At 36.2% G+C, this 17,741-nt stretch overlaps 1 protein-coding gene across 1 annotated transcript in view; it reads right to left on the reverse strand.

The window, feature by feature from the left end:
* The window catches only part of ASPM (assembly factor for spindle microtubules), a gene marked incomplete at its 5' end in the record, with an annotated part of 48,084 nt that overhangs the window by 28,877 nt on the left and 1,466 nt on the right, over positions 1–17,741 (reverse strand). Inside the window, 12 exons of the mRNA XM_006155458.2 lie at positions 1,618–1,839; positions 2,371–2,456; positions 2,542–2,687; positions 5,007–5,182; positions 5,824–5,954; positions 7,551–7,692; positions 9,053–9,120; positions 10,477–10,722; positions 11,976–12,122; positions 12,540–12,644; positions 13,684–15,148; positions 15,302–15,451. Of these exons, the coding sequence (XP_006155520.1) occupies positions 1,618–1,839; positions 2,371–2,456; positions 2,542–2,687; positions 5,007–5,182; positions 5,824–5,954; positions 7,551–7,692; positions 9,053–9,120; positions 10,477–10,722; positions 11,976–12,122; positions 12,540–12,644; positions 13,684–15,148; positions 15,302–15,451 (3,084 nt within the window). The remainder of the gene's footprint in view (positions 1–1,617; positions 1,840–2,370; positions 2,457–2,541; positions 2,688–5,006; positions 5,183–5,823; positions 5,955–7,550; positions 7,693–9,052; positions 9,121–10,476; positions 10,723–11,975; positions 12,123–12,539; positions 12,645–13,683; positions 15,149–15,301; positions 15,452–17,741) is intronic.

Below are 17,741 nucleotides of genomic sequence, written 5' to 3' on the forward strand. Positions count from 1 at the left end.
ATGAAGTCATACTGGAATAGAGTGGGTTCTTAATTCAGCATGACTCTCTGTGTCTCTCTTCTCTTGTAAGAGACAGACACACAAACAGACATGTGTAGACCGCCATGTGATGACAGAGGCAGAGGCTGGAGTGACACATCTACGAGCCAAGGACCTCCAGGAGCAATTAGAACTTGAGATAAAGGTATCAAACAGTCTCCTGAAGCAATTAACGAGAGCATCGCCTGGCCAAGACCTCAGATGTCTAGCCTCTATTGTGTGAGAATGAATCTCTATTTTAGTCACTTAGTTTGAAGTACTTTCTTATGGCCATCTTAGGGCACCACAACAATTACAGTCAAGTCTCATTATTCATGAACACTGACTTAGCAAATGCTGAGTCACTGCTTCTAGGGGAAATATGGGGCTAGGTTCTTGGGAGCCCTGGTCACACTGTGATCATCCAATCAAAACACAACCTTATTTTATGTGTCTGATTCAGCAACATTAATCCAATGGCCAGCAGCATTCTAATTCATGCATGATTAAACCTTATTTAACACACATATTTTCTGCAGATTCTCGACATCACTGTCTTCTCTTAGGAACACTAAACTTGAGCCTCACTTTAAACGGGGAGATCACACAAAAAAGCACCAAACGTGCAAAAATCACAGCCTTACATAGACCATGAAAAGGGTACTTGCTATAGTAGAACAGCTAAAACAGAAAGGAGACTGTTTCCATTTGTTCGCCCTCAGGTGAGAATGACTACCTCAGCGTTTGCACATGTCAGCAAATGAACACAAAATATCATCAGTATTGGTGTTGTTAGAAATAAATCCACTAGCATGCAAATTCCAAATATGGAATCCACAACATAATGATCAACTATATTTCCTTTGGCTCTTTAGTTCTTATTTAAACATAAAGGATTATCTATAAATTTGAGTTTTTCTACTAGTAACATTTCCAAAGTATAATAGTTTACCTTATTTAGTCACATGTACTAAACTATTTAGTTACATGTACTAACTATTATAGTTCTAACCAGATAGTTTATTCATGCATGCCAGGTAATTTTTTTCCACATTATTAGATTTACAAGTATATGTCAGGGACCAGCAGATGGCATAATGATTACATCACTCAACTCTCATGTAGTCAACTGCAGTTTAAGTCCTGGACCTGGTGGCTTGAAATTCACACCAGTAACATGTGCATAGGTGCCCAAAATCTTGAGAGAAGAATGGAGGCGAAGGGATTGTGCGGTATGGCCATTCCCTCTGGGGAGTGATTTCTTGCTTCCTGTCTCTCTGTTTCTCTGGCTAGCACATGCACCCTATAACAAAAACCTCTCTAAATAAAAGAAAAAAAAAATGATTCTCATCTAGGGTATTATTTTTCTTTCTTCCTTAGTGAAAAATTAAGTTATCATGCATTGTACAATTGATGACAGGTTAGACGAAAAAGTTTATGACAACATGTTCACTCATTTGAAGAAAAGTTCCTTATTAAAAAAAGTTCCATATATATATATATATATATAATATATATATATATATATTCAAGAAATGCAAGAAAAAAATTATTTTATTGACTTGCACCAAAATTTTAAAATATTAGGTTAAAACTTACTTGTTTATTGTAGAAGGCACAAACAGCATTTACCCAATCCATCAATAAGTTTATTTTTTCACTATATTGCTCAAAAGGACCACTATTCATTTTTTCTTTTTTCTTATTAATAACAGCATCAGATCGGCAAGATAGTGCAGACATTGTTTTCTTTATACTCCGTGCACATTTTAAAAAGTCAATTTCTTCCTTTAATTGGTCTAAATTAAGGGAAATATCCACCTAAAACATACAAGAAAAGATAAATACCTTTGTATTTCCAAATATTATTTTTAACCCACAGATGTTCAAGTAACTGCCTTCTATATAGACAACTGCAGATGGAAAAATAATCTAATCACAAATTTTAAAATGCTAAGAGAACAGTGTCCAAAGTGTACATGTTAACACACACGCACATAAAAAAAACTACATTTTTTTAAAAACACTAACATAACACAAAAGTGACAGAATTTTTAGAATATAGGGTTTGGGGCCACACAAGCCTGGGTTCTGAGTACAACTCTGCTTATCAGCAATGTCAGCTTTAACTTTAGTTTCCATCTCTCTGAGTCAGACTTAACATGTACCTTGCAGGTGAGTGGTGAAGGTTCAATTGGAATATGTAAAACAATTCTCACAGTTTTAGAGACAGAATAAACCCCTATAAATGATAATTATTATTATCATTAGTCTTTATTTGACTCAAACTGCTTTTATAAGTCAGTATCCAAAGTTGATACAAAAAGTGCAAATGTACCAAATGTACGATACCTGAAAAGCAAATGCTATTTTCCAAAGCAGCCCAAGAGTTTTTTCTCTGTGTCTGTCTACTATGTCCTTAGATAGAATTGTATTTCCTACAAAGGAAAAGGCAATTCGTTAGTATAATCTGTGTACACGTCAACATGCGGGCAGGATGTTTTCCCTCTAATCACTCTTTACCATGCTCATCATTTAATTGAATTCCTCGTGACTTAAGAACTTGAAGAACAATGTCCACGTTGTGCATCTTTTGAAGACGACTTATTGCAGGAAGCCTGAGTTTCTTTGAGAGATCCCAATTCTGTGTGAGAAGTTCCATGGTTCTCCTGGCAGTAAAGAAATTGTTTGATGAAACTGCTATGTAAAATTACATATGAAAAATAACTCTCATTTAAAAGTGGTTATTACCCAAACACAAACACACACATAAACAAAATAATAGGGTTCTTCAGAGAAAGGAAGAAAAGTGAGAAAGAAGAATTGTGGGAGGAGAGAGGAGGTACATTTATTGAGACGTACTATATCCCACGTCAAGAGAGTGCTTTCTTTTCTTATTCTAATCATCATATAATACAATTAGGTATTGTTAGTCCATTTTATCAGATTCAGAAACCAAGGTTCAGAAAAACAAAGTAAATTGCTCATGGTCATATAGCCGGTAATGACAGACAGAACTAAGACAGGCACTAAAATCCAGTTTTATTAGTTTCCACAATCATTCTTGTGTGTGTGTGTGTGTGTGTGTGTGGTACATATATATAGGGTTGTCAGAAAGTCTTTGACACATTTTTTGCATAGAAAACTATGTCATGACTTTTCCAACAATTCAATACATACAGGTTACTATAAAAATATTTGAGTGTCTATTAGAAAAAGCTATGTTCACCAGAGTTCAAAATTCTAAAACCATCTCAGTCATAGAGAAGGTAAGCTCCAGTTGAGGACCATGTGTGACTAAAACTGGCAGAATTATTTATAGAACCACAGTTACTGAAGGTTAGAAAGTGACTTTCATATCAACCACCTAGTCAATGCAGGAAACATTTCTGCACCAGGTGACCATGACCCTTGGCATAAGTGGCAGAACCATTCCCAAGTACTCAAAAGTGACTTCAAAGATCTGTGAAATGGTCGTTTTGATGACACTGAACAAAACAGAAACCTGGTATACAAGATGGAGTCTCTTAACTACTGAGAGTCACTAACCAACTACTGGGTCACCGAAAAAGTCATGGTATATTTTTCTGTTTTTCAATGCAAAAATGTGTCATGACTTTTCTGACGACCCAATGCATGTCATCAACACCCAACATTGCTAAGTACTCAGTCACTCTTGCAAAAAGCATAAAAAATGTTTCTTTGTGGAAAAACAACACTAAACATTAAATCAATTCCTGTGCCTGCCGGAAGTAGAAAAAGTCTAAAAGCATGAATTACTATTGGCCAGAAAATAGACGTAGAGGCTTCAATTTATGAAATGAGAAACTTCACCAAATATAAAAATAATGTAAGAAATATTTCCAGTAAATGACCTAGGAAAACTGCTCAAGGGACAGAAAGCTATGTAATGTTTAAAAAAAAAAACAAAAACCTTTAAACTTGAAGGAATATTGATCAAGAACAAAAAGAAAGTTCATGGAAATTTATCATAGAGGAAGCAATGGACATGTATATTGATTTTGAAAAACTAGAAATTAATAAAAATCCAGAGATCTTGGGGCCAGCAGGTAGCACAGAGGTTAAGAAACTGGACACCCACGTGGGCAACTGCAGTTAGAGTCCCGGACTCAGTGACGTGAAAATTATGCCTGGTACGTGCGAGTGCATGCCCCAAACCTAAAAAGAATAGAGAAGGGATTGTGCCATGGCTTTTTCCTTGGGGAGGGGGGTGTGATCTCTCACTTTCCCTTCCACTACTTCTCTTTCTCCAGCAAGTACATGTGCCCTATGGCAGAAAACTAAAGCAAAAAGATTCAGGATCTGAATCCCAGGCCTTCTCACATGTATCATATGGTGGCACCCTACTGCCTGCAACACCTATTGGGCAAGGTTTTTTTTTTGAACCAAACTAGCACTCATCTTCCCAAAACTTTAATTGTTCATGAATAGTGTTACTATGCTTGGTAGTAAACAATTTAACAACTTACATATCTTCTATTTCTCTAGTCATAATTCCTTCAACTGTTTTTCATGAGACACAGATGTAACACTTTCATTTACATCCTAAAGATTCTTTTAGATAGAAACAACGTAATAAATGTTCCAAATAACTTATTTTCAGTTTGGTTTCATTTTTAGCACATTGGACTTTTAGCATGAACTCATGAAGCCACTGTCAACATAAAGTGTGTTATTCAACCATTTGGTATTTCGTTTTGTGCTCTTCTCAACTCCTACTCTGAGGCTTCAGTAGTTCCTATCCACACACACTACTCACATGCTGGCAGGAAAAAAACTGTGGATAGGAGACAAGGTTTCTGGATATAGAATAGACACACCATTTTTCTCAAAGAAAAATCTTAATTATTTCAGCACTAAATTTATTCTACTACATAAAAGAGAAGAAAGATCATATAACAACAGAATGTTTTCTAGAAAACCTCAATCCATTCCATCAGACAAAATAATTCTATTTCTATACTTACACAAGACGCACGCCGCACTGCAAGTCTACAGCAAGATTTGTAACAGAAAAATCAAATTCATCAAATGGTGTCTGAACATGGTTAACAGGTAATCCCAGGAAGCTAAGGTGACGAGAAAGGTCACCTTCACCACTTAGGAAATCACGTGAAAAAGCCAGAAGAATTTCCTTACTTGCCTATAAAGAAACAAGTTGTTATATTCCAATATCATAATTTTACTTACAGTTAAACCCCTCAGATCATTCTGTACATTCAGAAGTAAAATTAATGGCAGTATAAAAAGATGGTCAGCTTCATATCATATGGTAATTTAAATGTGTATACTTCGATTGATTTCAAATCTTTTTAAATGTTGCTCATAATTAATACCATAAAAATACATTAATTCGATAATATGAGGAATCTTCAAAAAACTTCATGAACAATGTATATTATGAAAACACTATAAATGGATTTCAAAATTTTCTTGCACCAAAATAAATATGTACTTTATTTCTATGCAAAGTTATTAGAGTCATCTCACATAGTACATCAATATTAGGAAAGTAACTTCTCCCAAAATTAATTCCTCAGAAGCCCAATTTAGTTCTTTCTCATGTCAAATTTAAGAGTAAGGATTGTGCAGGTGAAGGGTCAACCAACAACCAAAGTCAAGCACCGTAAGAATTACCAATGAAACTTACTAGACTGACATTCTATTCTACTCTATAATACTGTTCTTGGACAACTTGTTTTCTTGTTGTCTAAAGAGAAAACAGATCATAAAAGCAAGCAAAAGTTTTAACTGGAATATAAAATGTAAAATGAAAAGCTGTACCTTGAATTTGGCATCTTTACAGAAGAGACAAGGATCATGATCAATAAGTCTGGAAATTTTAGCATAGTCAAGGAAACAGACCAACAACAATAACTTTTTCAGTGTAAACTTGGACAAAGCTTCTTCATGGCCTTAAAGTACAAAAAAGCACAGCAAGTTAAGCTATGAAAGGCATGTTTCACCTTAAGGTGTAACAATATGAACATGCTTTAAGGGGTCAGACGGTGCTGCAGCAGTAAAACGAGATGACACGTGAGGCGGACCCATGTGGAAGGGCTCCGGGCTCACATCAGCAGACTGCCCTGATAATGCCACACTCGCGTGCCCAGCTTCGGGGCTGCCTGAAGCTGAGGGAGGATCATAGCATGAAGACCCTGTTGGGAGTGCTATTTTTCTCTCTCCATCTAGCTCTAATTCTGTAGTTCATAAAAGAAATAAATACTAAATCAATGAAACAAAAAATGTGCAAGTGAAAAAAAATATAGAAGCAAACATAAACAAAATACTATGGGGTTGGAGCTGGCAGGTGGCATGGTGGTTAAGGGCATTGGACTCCCACACGGCTGATCGTAGTTTGAGTCCTGGACCTGGCAACTTGTTCTCTCTCTCTCTCTCTCTCTCGTCAAATTAAAATATAAATTAATAAAGTTAAACAAAATAATTCTTTAAAAAAGTTATAAAAAATACTATGAGCTTTTCTTAGTGCTTTACATGTGTGAATCCATTTAATCCTCACAATAACTCTATGGGACAGGTACCATTTAATATTCCCAATTCATGGATGAGGAAACAGGCACAGAGACATTGAGAGATTTAGTTGGTCTCAGTCAACAAATATTTAATGAACACTTCCTATATAAAGGCATCTTCCTAGGTGCTGGATACAGAGTAGCAAAGTACAACAAGTATGGTCCCCAGAGGGCTCATACATATAGGACTCATAGCCTATTGGGGGACAGGGTAGGTAAAGATAGCAAACGGGTAAAGCTAATTACAAACAGCAATAGAGGAAATGATAGGGAATAATGGGTGGAGGAAAGGAACGTAGGGTCGATTGATTTCATTGAGAAAGTAACACATGAAGAGAAACAGGAAGAATGACCATCCCTTTATGCATGGTGTAGACACTCACACACGGCTGATCGTTGTGTGAGTCCTGGACCTGGCAATTTTCTCTCTCTCTCTCTCTCTCTCGTCAAATTAAAATATAAATTAATAAAGTTAAACAAAATAATTCTTTAAAAAAGTTATAAAAAATACTATGAGCTTTTCTTAGTGCTTTACATGTGTGAATCCATTTAATCCTCACAATAACTCTATGGGACAGGTACCATTTAATATTCCCAATTCATGGATGAGGAAACAGGCACAGAGACATTGAGAGATTTAGTTGGTCTCAGTCAACAAATATTTAATGAACACTTCCTATATAAAGGCATCTTCCTAGGTGCTGGATACAGAGTAGCAAAGTACAACAAGTATGGTCCCCAGAGGGCTCATACATATAGGACTCATAGCCTATTGGGGGACAGGGTAGGTAAAGATAGCAAACGGGTAAAGCTAATTACAAACAGCAATAGAGGAAATGATAGGGAATAATGGGTGGAGGAAAGGAACGTAGGGTCGATTGATTTCATTGAGAAAGTAACACATGAAGAGAAACAGGAAGAATGACCATCCCTTTATGCATGGTGTAGAGAGAATGCAGTGGAGGCAGAAATATTTACCATCTCTGTAAAGATGAGGAACAGAAGGGTGTCTATACTCAGCTGCTATATCAGGATTCCAAAGCAAGCGATTCAGAATAAACATAGCCAGCCCTGTGACATCGCTGTTGCCTTCCAAAGCTATGAGTTCTCCATAAACTGTCTGAAAAGAAGATGTTAAAGACAAAGTCAGGATTATGTTCTAAGCAGCAAAGAGATGCAGCTGGGGAAAAGAGACAAGGATCTCCTACGTTACTGGCAACATTCTATTTCCTCAACAGTATGGAAGGGACGTGATAATTTGCTAGATGACCTCTTTAACTGTACATATATGCTTTATGCATTTTAAAAATGTGTATGATATACTTCACAACAACAACAACAACAAAAACAAAGCTCAGGACTGAGATAACTTCTTAATCATCAGACAAGTAATATTTACACTTAAATTTTTACCTTTCATAGAATTACCAAATAGAGGCATGTTGTTTTTAAATCTGATTATAACTGTCCTAGTAAACACAGAAACCCAAATATTCAAAATTTTCAAATAGTGAAAAACCATTTGCAAGTCATCGAAGGTAATAATTTTTGGATATACAATCTTTTTTGTAATCAATAATTTAAATATGAAATCAGTTTAGCGTCAATATGTTAATGAATGGCTTTTAAAAGCAATTAGAAAAAACAAAACTTAGGGACTAGCAGATGGCATAACAGTTACATTGCTAGACTCCCACATAGTCGACCATGATTTGAGTCCAGAACCTGGAGGCTTAAAACTCACACCAGGCATGTGTGCGTGTGTGCCCAAAATCCCAAGAGGAAAAAGGAGAAGGGGCTGCATCATGGCCATCTCCTGGGGGCGGGGAGGGCAGTGATTTCTCACTTTCTGTCTCTCTGGCAAGCGTACACGCCCTATAGCAAAAATCTCTTAAAAAAAGAAAAGAAAAAAACAAAACTTATTAAATTAAGTATTAAAAAATAGTTCAATGTCTTACCCTGGTAGTAGCTTTCTAATTCAGTTATTTAACATTCTAGGTATTACTGAACCAAATACGATGTAAGTAATTTAAATGTCATCATTTTTTAGTAGTACTCCACCAAAACGGTTATAAGGTTGGCTTCAGCATAGGCTGATGTAGATTCAAATCCTGACCAATGATTGGAATTTGCCAAGTCCCTTAACATCTAATGTAATAGACTTCATATTTTATACTAAAAGATAAATTAAGCTAACAAAATTACTTTATAACTTTTATAAGTAAAACTCTATTTTATTAGAGCATATTCTATTAAGAGTATATACTATGGTCTTGCCGCTGTGGAATAGCAAGCTGCATTACCAGTCTGCATTTTGAGTATTCAGCCAGGTCGGCTTGAAAACATGCTGGGAATGTGCCCAGAACCCTGACTGAGTCTTGCAGAGAGTGTCTCTCTCATGCATACACATCCTATTACTAATTTTTAAATTACATAATAAAAAAAGTACATTGTTCTCAAAAACGGAAATAAATGCTTACCTCTAGGCCAATTCGAAGCCACAGAGGATTATATGACAACAACCAATTCAAGACTTTCTGGCGTTCTCCTGAAATGCATGTCAAAAACAAGTAAGCTCAGACTGTTAATCAAATAGAAACAATAAATAAAAAACTTCACGGAGAGAGACTGATGAGCAAAAAATGATAATAGATTATTAAAAAACAAGTCAACACAAATGAAATACTTCTATTCTTAAATATGATCATATTTAAGCATAGAACATTCTAGGCAGCAAAGCTAAAGCGTGTATATTTAACTTTGAAATATAAAATCTCTTGGGTACACAAAGGGTCTTGAAAAAGTTTGTGAAAATTCATATCATGAAAAAACTATGCATGAACTTAACTCCATTTCCCACAAACTATGCCTTCTCATACGTTCAAAGGAAATAAAATCGGTATCTAGAAGAGGTATCAGCATTCATCTCATGTTTATTACAACATTATTTGTATAACATAAGATATGGCATCAACATCAATGGATAATAAAAATGTGGTATATGTAATTTATATACACATACAAAATGTGTGTATTATACACACACACACACACACACACACACACACACAAAGGAATACTATTTAGCCTTAAAAAAAAAAGTATGCTATTTGTGACAATATGGATGAACCTAAAGAACATATGCTTGCTGGAGCTAGCAGATGGTGTGGTGGTTAGGATGCTGGACCTCCACATGGTGGACCACAGTTCAAGTCCTAGAACCGGTGACTTGAAAATCACACTGAATATGTGTGTGTGTGCATGCCCAAAATCCCAGGAAGAGAATGGATAGCAGCGTGGCCATCCCCCAAGGGAGTAATTTCTCACTCTCTCTCCTTCACTGTCTATCTTTCTCTCCAGCGAGTATACGCACCCTCTGGCAAAAATCTTTAAAAAAAAAAAAAGCTCAGTGAAATAAGCTAGGCACAGAAAGACAAACACTTTACGATCTCACACATACATGGAACAAAAAAAGTCAAACTCAGAAGCAGATAGAATGGTTAGAATAGTGATTTCCAGAGCTAAGATATGAGTTCATAGGGGAGAAATTGGAAAAAAAGGTACAAAGCTACTGTTATGAAGCATAAATAAGTTCTAGATAACTAATACATAGTGTGATGGCTATAGTAAATAATATTGCATTGTATACTTGAAATTTGACAGAAAATACAACTATATTCTCACCACACACACACACACACACACACACACACACACACAGAAGTAACTATGGGAGGTGATGAACACGTTTATTAGCTTAACAGCGATGATCATTTTATAATGTATACGTACATCAACACCATGACGAACACCTTAAATAGACAGTTTTCTCTGTCAAGTATACTTCAATAAAGCTTCAAAATTTCTAGTGTTTTTAATCTCAAGATTTCTGTCATCTTCTTACCTATATCTTTCCAGAGGTGTCTATCTTTTCGAACGATTAACCGCCTAGCTTCAATTTCAATTTCAAGCTTTTTAATAGCCTTGACCATTTTTTCAGAAGTAAATAAACGGCAAGCTGCACGGCGTAACCTGTTCATCCTGCACCGCGCAGTATAAGCTCGGAGAGACACTTCATCTTTCGTAGGTGCCCTAGGAACACTGGTTTTATGTTGATTCTCTACTCCCAAAAAGAGAGTAGCAGCATTTACTAGATGAAAACACAAGGAATAAAGCTGTCATTAAACAATCAGAAATGAAATACAACTTAAAATGCTCAGAGTTCCCATTCCTCCAAGCTTATTCTAGTTTCATTATCTCAAAATAAAGGTGTCACCATTCACTAAGTTCCATAGGCCAACTTATCACTGCAGCCTATTAGATCTACCTACAAAATATATCCCATGTCTAGCCAATTCTCACTACTTCCACCCATCACACACACAGTGCAAACATTATCTTCTCTAACCCAGGTTAACGAAATAGCCCCCTAACTAATATATGTTCTTTTAATAATTTAATAAAAGTTGAACTTCTAAGGAATATGATTTCATAAAATCAATTAAGTTTCAAAATGTAATCTGAATTTAAGTTTATTTCTTAGATAAGAAAGAATTAGAGAGAGAAAGAGAGAGAGCAACCTCAACAGAGTTCCAACACCATGATCCACCTCCCAGTATTTAGCCAGACCTGGATCATGGTCAACCATAGGCCCAGCGTACTCAAGGCCTTCAGACTCAAATCAGAACCTTCCATAATTTTCATTTTTATAAAACGCTTTTTCTCTCTACAAAAGAACCGAAAACTGGGCTTTGTTTCTTTTTGGGGAAAACTGAAAAATGATCTTAGACATCATCTAATCCAAAGACCTTTTTAATACAGAAACCTATACATGAAACTAACAAGTATCTGGGGAAGTCATCCTTTTAAAAGACAGCACATATGATGATTTGATAATTTATAGGGATTTTTTATTAACTGGAACAGAAATTGATCCCCACAGCTTCTACGCAAGAACTGCATAAAAGTCTCTTTTTCATTCTAAAACAAATCCTTCAAATGTTTGGAGAGCACCATACCTCCAACTTGTCCCACACCCAGCCCTCTCTTTTCCAGAATAAACACTAAAATATTTTTTTAAATTCCTCACATACATTAGTTGTCAAGTTCCTTATAATCCTGCCTTCCTACGTACTTCTTACATAAAGGTACTTAACATGGAGACAATATACCCAAAATGGTCAGGCCACACAGGATTGATTGCATTGGCTACTGAGAGAGAATGGAAAGCAACAAGATATGGAAATCTATGCACCTAAATTTACGTAGGTAAAAATTCTTATCTATACAACCTTTTAGTATTTAAGCCAAGGAACTGGTGAGCCATGCCATTAACTAAAATATAATTAAGTATAATGATCTGCTAAGAGTTTTGTTAAACTTAAATATTAACTTAATGATTACCTTCAGAAATATTTGTTTTTACAGTGAAGTCATCAGGAGTTAATATAAAATTTAGCCACCAAGTGAAGCCCTGTTCCTGTTTTTCCTTCCAACGTTCATCGTAAAACATGTTTTTTGCAGCAAAAGGCATTGGATGTCTAGGAATATCTAAGAATACAGTTAGGTTATTGCATTTAAAACTTTCCTTTGAATTATTACACAATATATAGTAAAAGGTCATTCTGACTAGCAAAACCGTCTTTAAGACACTAACAATATTTGTTATTCCACTATTTGCTGGAAGAAGTTGAAAAGTATTTTGGGTATGAAATACAATCAAAGTCAAAGGTGGAAAAGTAAAGCAATACTTCTTGGTTATTTATAAATCTTAAGCTACCATGAGTTAATCTCATTAAAGTCTGATAGAATAGTTTAATCATAATTTGAATATACAATTCTTCAAGAATTTTATTCAACAACAAAAAAGATTTGCGATGCGATTCATTTTTGAATTTTTATTTGAGATGCAATTACTGTTCCATTTTAGGTCACATTCTTAAGAATTTAAATGTAATAAACACTTGCCTGTTTTTAATGGTTTTATGAAGGTCAGACTGGACTGTGCCACAGCAATAACGGGCTTTGTCCTTTTGTTTGGTTTAGAAGTAGGAGTTTTGAATATGAATGAATCTAAAATAAATGAAAAAGAACAGAATTAATGCATTTTTTTTAATTCCCTAAATAACTAATTCAAAAGTAAAGTTTTAATTCTTTGTAATCATATTAATTTAGCTAATACAGACATGTGCATCTCTGGGCATTACAATCAGGGTCTGGACTAAGGTAAGGTAAGTGAAGTATTTTCTTTGGGTGAAAAACTTAAGTTGCCAAAAAAACAAAACAGAACAAAAAAAAAAAAAGAAAAAAAAAAAAACAGTAAAATAATATTTTGGGGCCAGAAGGTGGCTTGTTTTTTAAGACACTGTTTTTAAGACACTGGATTCCCATATGTCAAGCCGCAGATTCACGTTCTGGACCTGGTGGCTTGAAAAACACACTGCGTGAGTGTACCCAAAATCGTAAGAGGAAATGAGGGAGAAGACATTGTGCTGTGGCCATTCCCCTGAGGGGTGATTTCTCACTGTCCCTCTCTCTGTCTCTATCTGTCTCTCTCCAGTGAGTGTACACACCCTATGGCAAAAACTGAATTAATAATAATTGAATGCTGTATTATTATTATTATCAATTTGCTAAACGGTGTATGCACTTGCTAGGGAGAGACAGGGAGGAGAGTGAGAAAGCACCCCCTCTGGAGGACAGCCATGCTACAATCCCTTCGCCTTCATCTCTCCCCTCAGGACTTTGGGCATGTACACATGCACCCTGTTACTTCTCAGGCTGTCAGGTCTGGGACTCCAACCAGGCATTTGGCCATGTGGGATCCAGCCACCCTAACTACCACACCACTGGCCACAAGGCTGTATTTGTTTAAAAATCAAAATTAATGCTAAAAATTCATGATGAATAAAAAATATCAAAAGTGTAAATAAGGACAGGATCACTACTATTTCAGCTTAGCCCCACACTGCATTTACTCCACATTTTACTAAGCAAATCAGTAGATGAAAAGGGCAAGTTATATAAGCTTATCGACTGCAGGATAAAGATAGGATAAAAGAATATGGCCTTCACAGATAGACTTTCATTAGATTTTATAAACAAGACTCACCAGTTTTCTTCTTCAGGCTTAATTTCTCTCTGTTGCTTTTTGAGATGGGTGTTATCACCTTTTTTGTTTTTTTTACAGTTGATGTTTTGGGTTCAGAGGGAGAAAAATGAATTCTTTTGATTTCTTGCACCCCTATGTGTTCTGTAACCACAACCCTCACATTTGCAGCTTCCAGGTTTTCATCACTCTTTCTTTTACGAGTAACCATTGAAGGAGTCACTGCTTCTTTATAACTCTTAGATTTACTTAATATTGGCTCTATAATTGGAAGATAAGAAAGAAAAGCTTCTTTCTCTTTTGGAGTATCTGTTACTTTTTCACATTCACCTACTGCGTTGTTGAGACATTTTTTTGCTTTCGGTTTATTCATCTCAGTTTTGTTTTCTCTGGCATGGATAAGCTTCCTTTTAGTAACAGTGGCAGAAAGTATTGGGCGTCTCTTAGGTTGTTTTTTGTGGCTGTGACTAGAAATATCCTGAACTGCAGAAAATTTAGAATGATTTTGTGCTGTGAAACTGTTGCTATTCGACTTTGTTTCTACAGCTTTGAGTTCTTTGAAAATAGCTTGGGGAGACTTTGAACCCTGACATTTAGAAATGCATGGCAAAACTTCACTTTTTCTCCAGTTCTGAAGCTCTGGGATCTGAGAATTTTCATTTGGTGATGATAGCAATTTACATGTTGGCTGAGATGTACATATATATGTCATATTGTCTTTGACAAATTGATGTGGGGATAAAATGGGATTTACTGACTCTGATTCTAGAGGTTGATTTATTCCATAACTATCATTTATAAAAGAATTTGGACTTAAAATTGTCCGATAAGTTTCACGTACAGTGTTAGATTCCAAATATACAGGCTTTGAATTATCTCTCATAAATGTCTCTGATGTAAGACATGTCACTAATTCTAGCCCATTATTAGCTGTACGGCTATTATTTACAAAAGAATCTGGACTTAGGAAATGTGTGTGGCTTTGTGTAATATTCAAAGTTGAGTAGTTTGGGGTAAGAGTCAGTTTATTCTCTCCACTTTGGTCATTAGTATTTATGGAATTAAAGGAACGTTCAGTTATGACTTCCTCATTACAATTAAAATCTTTTGCGACGTTGCCATTTTCTGTTTTCAACGTCTCTCCATTTTCGGAGGCATGAAGAGATGAGTAGGTGGTAGATCGACGTACAGAGAGCGGTAAGCAAATTTCACTGTGGCATTCTTTCAAAGCAGGGCTAATGGGTGATATAAGAATTTTATTTTCTTCAAGTGTTAAAAAATTGTTTTCTGTTGGGGAACAGCCTTCATTCATTGCCAGATTTTCACAAGCTTGCAGTGGGCTCCTAACTCTATCAACATTTTGAGCAACACTGAATGTCTTATTAATATTTTGAGAATTTGAAATCCTTTTGTTATGACTTGAAGAAGCTGAACTTTTTTTCTTATTAGTGGTATCCCAAAGACTCCTCTGCAAAAAAAAAAAGTAAAATATAACAGTTATGTTGATAGCTATTAAATATTACCTTTAAATAAGTAGTATTATGTATGTTATTTCGAGCCAACTCTCAAAATAATTTTTACGTATTATATATTTCCTTAAAGTGAATGGTTGAAACATTACCTTTTTCTGTTTCTTTTTCTGCTCTTCTGCATTTCCTAGTAATATGGCTTGGTGTTTCAGAACATCATTTACAAGAAATGTCACAGTGGCTCTTACTCGGCCTTCTTTGAGTGGTGTCCAGTTAACAGAAATAACAATTTTTTCTTCAGGCTATCATCAAAAGAATACATTTTAAATTATTAAAACAACAGTAATTATAGTAACCAACACACATTATATACAGCTTAGCACACAATAGAGGACTGATAATTGTTGAGTCACCAGTATCCTACAGGCTAATAGCATTTAATGAGTGAAATATATTTTTCCTCCCCCAGCTGCTCATTTCATTATAAGGAAAAAGGCCACTAGTAATAACAGAGTTCACAAAATAAAATTATAATAAAATATTAAGTTCATGAAACCATGGGACAGATAGTCTCCAAATTATTTTATTCGGTGTAGTTTTAAATTGTTTAATTGTATTTTTCTTCTTTTTTAGATATATACTTCTATTTTAACTATAGAAGTACATTACCGCATTATGAAGACTTTAATCAAAAAGAAATATGAAGTGGGAACCAGCAGTTAGCGTAATGGCTATGTAGCTGGACTCCCACGTAGTCGACCGCGGTTCGTGTCCTGGACCCGGTGGCTTAAAACTCACGCCGGGCGCGTGTGCATGCGTGCCCAAGATCCCGAGAGGAGAATGGAGGAGAAGGGATTGTGGCGTGACCATCCCCCCTGGGGGGTGATTTCTGGCTTTCTGTCTCTATGTCTCTCTCTGTCTGTCTGGCGAGCGCACGCGCCCTACAGTGAAAATCTCTCCAAAAAAAAAAAAAATATATGAAGTTATTATAATCAGCTAAATTCTTTCTTCCCCACAAACTCCACATATCATACTGATATTTGTTAAACAATTATTACTTTCTAGGCAAAGGTATAGATGTCTCCTATAACTCATAACGCTTGCATCCCTAAGCAGATACTACCATGCATGCTTTACAGATGAAATAACCACTGTCCGAGAAACTTTGCCAAACTCATACAGCTGGTAACTAGAACCTAGGCAGTGTAACTCCAGATTCAGACATCAGCCTCTATACCCCTCTACTTAACAGGGAGATAGAATCTGCTTGATGCCAACCCCATCATGAAAAAACAAACGGTTACTTTGCAGGGGATAATGACAAGCTTTTAGTTTTAAAGGAGAAACCTTAAACTTGTTTTAATAAGTAAAAACAAAGAATTCTCACTTCATGAGACAGTTTACTTTAAAAAACAACAGAAAGCCTTAGTCACACGTTATAACAGAAAGGAATTAAGTAGAAGTGTTACTTAGATAGGAACTAACTGCACAGTAGGAAAAGGAGGAGGTCTTTCAGAGTAGTGGAGGGACCTGCAGGTTCTGAAGAGCGATGGTCACTGTAGAGCACAGGTCCGAGGGCCTCAGGTAGCTAGCTCTTAACTGCAGTAAAGGCGGTTTTCAGCCAAGCAGGTCAGGCTTCCTCAGCTAGTGGCTATCCCACTGTCAGAGTCTAATGAAGGGAAAGGCTACAGCAATCAAAATCTGAATGGCAGTTCTCTGGATTTGGGAACTGGAGGGGACCATTATCTGACCATTGCAATGCAGTAAAATCTCGAGTAGAGTCTTGAAGAAACATTTACAACATTACCTTTGACGCACCCTTACAATGACACAGACTGCAAAGAAATAAAAAAGGATTAAGACACTAAACTGCATACACTATACATATATGTTGAAAAAAAAAAAAAACTCTAAAGAGATTTTTCTGTGTGTTTGTTTTTGCTGTATACATTTAGCCAACACAAAGCTCACTATGTCACCAGGAAAAGTAGTCGCCCAAACTCAAGGACACTAGAAACTAAAATGCATATTAAGAAGGCTGGTAGGAAAGAGATGAAGAACGCGCTCGGTTCGATGCACTCCTAGAGATTTTAAAAGACAGTAAATTTGTACTCTATAAACAGAATTTATTCTAAAAACAATAACAAAAGTCCCTAGTTCCACTTCATAACAAAAAGAAGTAAAAGCATTACGTATACAGCAAAGAAATCTGTCCACAAAAAGGAAAACGGTCATTCTCAAAACAGGGGCGGGAAGGGCGGGACCGGCGGGGCCAGGAGAGCAGGACCTCAGGGACACACGTCCATGGACCTCATTAAAATCTCTTCTCACTGCCTGAGGAAGTGGCTATTGATCAAAAGTGCCGCTATGAACTGAGCTCCAAAAGCATTTCATAAAGCCTGAAGCTAATGCAAAATGCTTCCAAAGACCCTAAGAGCCCAAGGCTGACGCGCTGTCACCGCCTACCCGAGCCTTTTGCAAGGAGCCACCCATGGTGATTGACAGAAAAGGAACTGACACCGTGCTCTAAATGTCTGTCTGTCGCTCCAGAGCAGGGGGCGGTCCAGACAAGGGATAAGGCCTACCCCCCCC

This window comes from Tupaia chinensis, unplaced genomic scaffold, assembly GCF_000334495.1.
Source record: "Tupaia chinensis unplaced genomic scaffold, TupChi_1.0 Scaffold000453_1, whole genome shotgun sequence".
NCBI classification, from domain to species: Eukaryota; Metazoa; Chordata; class Mammalia; order Scandentia; family Tupaiidae; genus Tupaia; species Tupaia belangeri.